The 6,123-nt window shown below is 45.8% G+C and overlaps 1 protein-coding gene across 4 annotated transcripts in view; it reads left to right on the top strand.

The window, feature by feature from the left end:
* Positions 1 to 1,415: 1,415 nt before the first annotated feature.
* Positions 1,416 to 6,123, top strand: part of MFSD2B (MFSD2 lysolipid transporter B, sphingolipid) — a 42,120-nt gene continuing 37,412 nt past the window's right edge. For 3 of the 4 annotated variants that reach the window (XR_012659482.1, XM_075086702.1, XM_075086700.1), the window contains exon 1: positions 1,416 to 1,539. Coding sequence is in view for 3 of the 4 variants with exons in the window: in XM_075086702.1 (XP_074942803.1) it covers positions 1,483 to 1,539 (57 nt within the window). In the remaining variant the exon portion in view is untranslated. Of the gene's footprint in view, positions 1,540 to 1,791; positions 1,879 to 6,123 lie in introns of those variants that run through there. The other variant, XM_075086703.1, reaches the window with a different exon arrangement.

Here is a 6,123-nt window from a genome sequence, read left to right as displayed (position 1 = left end):
TCACTGTTTTGAGTAAAGCCTGTTCATTAGCATAATTTACAGCAAAATTGAAATAGCCTAGAAAAGAACAAAGGAGGGAAATGTTTTCTGTAGTTTTTTTCCCTCGTGAAGAAACATGCAAATGCAGGCAAAGATTTAATGTGTTATGAGGGCATTGTCTGAAAAGAAAACTAAGAACCTAAATGTGGAATTTGAATGTTACATGCATACTTTGTATCTAGCTTGGTATTTTAATTTTAGAACAAATTACATATTGGGGCTAAGGGACTGAGCAATCCACCTCTGTTGTGCAGCCCATCTGGCCTTTAGGGACCCCTTGGAGCCTAAAAGATTCAGAGTGTCTTTAACAAGGCCCTATTATGGCCACGATTTCAGGTTTGCGTTGAAGGTCTGTTTTTAAGAAAACTTTTTAATGCCTTTTTCTTCTAGAATTTTGCAAATCTGTCATAATTAGTCTTGACAAATTAGGTTACGCAGCATTCGCATACCAGAACTTCGTGGCGCAGTTTGCAGCAGCTGCCCAATACCCACCGAGTGACGCTGTCAATAGCAGAGCTCTCTGAATCAGTCAGACCAGGAAGCCCCATGCATAGATGAGTCGTCATCTTCCTAAAACGAGCAGATCACCGAGTCCTTGTGTGCTTCTGGGTTTGTTTAAACCCTCTTCTCTCAGGCTGTCTCACCATTGAAAGAATTTATACTTCAAAATGCAATTTATTTTTTTTTCCTCTGATGTGGAGCATGCTTGCAAGACTTCTCCTGTGGGCAGAGAGCAGTGGTGGTAGTGGTGAACTTGTACAGCCTAAATAATGGTGGTGGCTCCAGGGCCTTTGAGGGTGGCAGCAGCTCCTTCCACAGTGTGCTTCCAAGGCCGAGTGTGGTTTTTGTGTGGTCTCACATCCAGTTGACAGAAGACAGCAATTGCTGGCTGGCGTGGTTATAAACTCCTATGAATCAGAAGACAGTGTAGCCCTTTAGAAAGGACAGAGCTGGTATTTTTGGGCTTTGGATGGAAACAGCCCAAGAAACGTTCCATGAAGCGCTCTGCTGCGGGTCGAGGCGGCAGCGGCGGCCCTCGGGGCGCCTCTGAGGGGAGCGGCGGGCGGGCGCTCGGGCCGGTTCGCGGGCTGCTCGTACGGCAAAGCCCGGGCTTCGCCTCACGGGCGGCTGCCGCGGCGGTCCCCGCGGGGGAGAGCGAGGGCGGCGTGGCTGCTCGCGCCGCGGGGAGCAGCCCCGCTCCGCTCCTCTCCACAGTGGAAACGGTATGGCGGGTCGGAGGGTAATGGGGTGCCCCTGCCGCCCGAGGTGGGGAGAGGGCTGCTGTGGCGGGGGATGCCCGCTCCGGAGCCTGGAGGGCAGCGATAGCGCCTCTGTCCCTCCGGGCTGCTGCGGGAGGGCGAGGCAGGACGCCACCCGCTCCTTCCCCCGCCGCCCCGCCCCGGGCACGCAGGTGTTGGACGGGGGTGGGCTGGCCGCTTTGCCATGGCGGGGGCTGCAAGGGACGGCCCGGAGCGCCCGGAGCAGCAGGAGGAGGAGGAGGTAAGGGGCTGGGAAGGGGGAACGGCGGCGGCGGCGGGGGTCTTGAGGAGCTCCTGGGGGCGGGGGTCCTGGGCATGCGGGGTGGTCCCGCCCGCCACCTCCCGCTCCGGTCCGCTGGGTTTTTAATTTCATTGCCGGTGGGAAGGGGAGCGGGCGCTCTGGGGGCGTTCGGAGCAGCGGGGACTCGCCGCTGCCGGGTTCCCTGCGGTGCTTCTAGCCCGGCGCAGCCTGTCCCGGCGAGGTACCTGAGGTAGCTCTGAAATCCTCACGACCACCACCCTTCTTTCTCACCAAGAAGCTCCGTGTAACTCTGTTATTTTCCTTCAAATGCACTATACGGTATGTACTGTCCACTTCGGTGGCAGGAAAAAAAGCTCATTCCCTTTCCACTGCCTCTTCCCTGCGGGGCTGTCTCTGATCAAGGCAGGTGGGGTGTCGGGGCGGGAGGGGGTTCACCCTCCTCAGGAAGCCTCATCACCTCGCAATGCTCATCTGGAAGTTAGGAGTGAGACGGTACCTAAATGCTTCCTCTTGAGGCTCGGTGCTTGCCGAGCCAGGAGTGGAGAGGCACGTAAGAGGTGATTGAGGAACCCCCTCGCTCCATGGGTCTTGAGGGGGGATCTGGTAAAGATGGGAAGGGGCAGCTTCACGACAGAGGGGCCAAGGTAACCTTTCAAGATGTGATGGAAAGCGGTCAAGCCACGGAGCTCATCAGACACTGTGGGCACCTGCTGTTCTAGCTTGACTTTTTGTGTTCAGAAAGCATCTGGGTAAATTAATGGGAGAAATCTGAAGATTTTAAACAGATAAGCCATGTTTGGCTTACAGAGCCCCACAGCACTATGTTGCCAGCAGCTGGAAGAACATCCTGGGAAAGCACTGCTGTATCCTGCCTTGCTTGTGTGCCCTTTCTAGGTGTCTGCACCCAAGTCCTGCTCCTGTTATTTCTTCCACTCAGGGGTGGGCTGGTGTTGCTAAGAAACCTGAAAACAGTCCTCAAGAGACTTGGTGTGAGGGACCTGCGATGCCACCTGTGACTAGGACACTCATGCTTTTAAGAGGCAGTTGTATGGTCACCCACAAAACAGAAACACTGCCAGTATTAGTTCTATGCTGAGAAAAAGCTGACTCAAAAGCTCCTCCTTGTTAGCTGCATTTTCATTGTTTCTCAGATAAACCTAGACTAGAGTTTATCTTTGAGTCACAGGTTTTGCCCTCTCATCTTACTGCTTTTAAATTACTTGTTGGTTCAGTTCTGGACTCGACTGATAAAGAACAGCTTAGGACAAAATGCAGCTGCTTCCTACACCCGTACTGTTCCTGCAATATCTTCACACAGTTGCAAAGAGTTGTTTTCAATGTGCTTAAATACTTTCTTTAGAAATAAGATGATCTGTTATAAACGTTGTATTCAATTTCTGTTCTGCTGGGGAAGGGAAAACTTAGCAAGCAATGAGAAGTATGGTTTTAACTTGCAAGAGAATTAAAAATAAAGGAAATACATGGTATGAGATGCATTATTTTTCTATTAAAATGTTTAAACTTATTCTTCTATTTAAAGAGCTAAATCAAATCTCTCAGCTATTATGCTCTCTTGGTTTACCTTGAAACACAATTAAGTTTGATATAACAGGAGCATTTATAAATATAACATTTTCAAGTTAGTCTGAGGACAAAAAATATAACTTCATGTGACTGACTCTCCTTTCTCTTACCTCCTACACCATCCTCTCATGTTTCTTCTAAAGCTTATAGAAGCAATTTGATTCAACTATACAACATGGGTCTCAAAACAAAATTTTTGTTGTAAATACTTTGTGTTTTGTTCCTTATTTGACCACTACATATACATTCAGATGTCTCATGGATTTCTGGAGTACTTTAAGGTGACTGACAGACAGGTGAAAAAGCTTTCACTGGATTTCACAGAAATTAAGCAATTTCTGTTGCTTGAGGAAGCAATGCCGCAGGGAAATTCAGCCTTAAGAGTGAAAACCCTGTTAGTTGCTCATAGCCAATGCACTGCTGCTGCTCATGCTGCCCCGCACAAGTGTGATGTTGTCCTTCTCAAGCCAGTTTCTGGTGTCACTTTTCAGCAATATCATGTAAACCCAACCAAAGCTGGGACACTTACTTCTCTAGATCCTGTATTGGGCAGCTGCCGTGTGTATTTTTTCTACTCCTAACTGTAAGCCCAGGAAGTTAGAGAGAAGGAAATGTTTCAGCTTTACTGGCGCAGAGACCTACCTTCATTTTTACCACTGTCTCATCAAATATTGAGGTAGAAAACTTATTTAAATTACATGGCAATCACTATGAAGAGTCAAAATATATTATGGGCTGCTGCTTTTGGAAAGAGACATCAGAATGTAGGGTCTGGATGATTATTTCTCAGCAGATAGAAACTCAGGGGCACTCAATGAAATTACCGGGCAGCAGATCTGCAATGAATGCAGTGGTGTTTCCTTTCAGGGTATGTGTCATTCGTGTGTAGAACTGCTATGGTGTATCACGGCTTAATGTACGAATGAGTTCAAAAACCTATTAGGCAAAATAAAAGGAAAACAGGTATTGAACAGTGATCAGGATGTAACCTCCATTTCAGGAAGTTCATGAACTTCTGATTCCTGCTGTTTCTGTGGCTGACCAAACAGGACACCTCTGTATGCTGTGTCTATCTGACAGTTTGTTTTATTCTGAAAATAATGTTCATAAGCAAAATTTAGTAAAAATTTAACTATTACTGTGACCGAAGTACAAACTTTGCTTCAAGGTGATCCGGGAGTGTGGTTCAGAAAGTAGCTGAGCAGCATCCTGGGGGTGTGTAGAATCACAGTGAGACTTTTTAGAAAAACTCTATTAAGACTGTGACCCTTCTAACCATGAAACTGATATAAAGCCAGGAGTACTGCCTACGGCCTGTAAACTTAGATTTTGGTTGACTCTTTCCTGTGCCACAACTTTAGTTAGAATAAATCTAAAGAACTTAACGTTCTTTGTGTTACAAAAATATGTAGGTATCATGTATATTATATGGAGGCATTTCCTTTTACTGTGTTAGCCTTGGCTATTGAAAGGACAAGGGGCAATGGTTTTAAACTGAAAGGGGGACATAAGGAAGAAATTCTTCCAATGAGGGTGCTGAGACACTGGAACAGGTTGCCCGGAGAAGCTGTGGATGCCCCGCCACTGGAAGTGTTTAAGGTCAGGTTGGACGGGGCTTTGAGCAGCCTGGTCTAATGAAAGATGTCCCTGCCCGTGGCAGGGGGCTTGGACTGGATGGCCTTCAAAGGTCCCTTCCATTGCAAACCATTCTGTGATACTATGACAGCTACTAGGGAAAATAAATGGGAAAGCAGCATTATGGATCTAAAAGTTTTTCTCGGCCTGTTTTAGGGGTGGAATGGGATGCAGGATTTACGTAGCAGTGGTTTATGTCTCTTGATTTCAGCTGGAAGTCATCTTGCCAGTGCTTGGAGATCAGAAGCAAAGGTTATCAAAGGAAAATAAACTTTTAAAGTAATTTAATTTCTGATAGGATGGAGGTAAGGCTAGTAGAAGGGAATGATTAAAAAATAAAACAGTGTGATAAGGTTCAAAAGTACCCAGCCCCTGGAGCAGAGCTCAAGAGGGCTGTGTTGTGAGTCAAGTGAACAAGATTCTGTTCACTACCCACAAGTGTAGTGAAGCTCACATTTGATAGGACTTATGTATGAAAAATTGAGAGTTACTTTGTACAGCATATATATATATATAGTCTGTTTGATGTGCTTAAAACCTCTCACCAAATTAACTAGCATATTGTTCTGATGAAGTTTGTCTTGTGACTGCTTACCGCCCTCTTTTTTTCCTGGAAAGAAGAAAATTACCAATATGGAGTGCAGGTGAAGCCTGCTGTGGCAATACCATTTTGCAGCTTGTGCCCTGACACCATCCGCTTTACTTGGGCGTAGTAATGGGATGCCACCCCATCTTTCTCTGTAGGAACACAAAAAGGAGAGTCTTGATGCTTGTGCTTGCTTGTTCACACCCACTCAGATAAAACAGTTCAAAGGAAAATTCTTAGATGGTAAAAGGCTCTGTCTAGAAGTCTAAAACTTATCAAAACTCTGTTAGGTAGTAAAGATTACGGTACTTAGTACATTTTAAAATGTTCAGAAATCAGGTAGCATATCAGAGTATTATCATTGGGGTGGATCACATTACCATATCTCTGTTTTTATCCTGATCTGTGTAAGAATTAAGGGCTTGTGTGTTCAGTTGAGGGAGAGGGCAGACCCAGCATTAATATTGCTACTGCTCGTCTTCATGGTTCCTGGTTCCTGCTGACAGCAGTCTTTCAAAAGGGGTTGAAAGCCTAAAAGTCTAAATTCAGGTTGGATGTGTTGTCCCTCTGAAAGGAATACAAGATTAATGGAAAGTAATTTTCTTCCTGTATTTTGAATTTTATGGCATGAAATTAAGTCTTACAAATTTTTTTAAAGGTTTTTCAGTACTCTGGAAAACACTATTGGAAAGCAGTGTTAGAATTTCTGTTAGACTCTGTGGATTTTTTGTCTTTTAATTACTGTTATGAAACCTTAT

Source organism: Phalacrocorax aristotelis, chromosome 3 (assembly GCF_949628215.1).
Source record: "Phalacrocorax aristotelis chromosome 3, bGulAri2.1, whole genome shotgun sequence".
NCBI lineage: Eukaryota > Metazoa > Chordata > Aves > Suliformes > Phalacrocoracidae > Phalacrocorax > Phalacrocorax aristotelis.
This window is presented reverse-complemented; position numbering and strand designations above follow the sequence as displayed.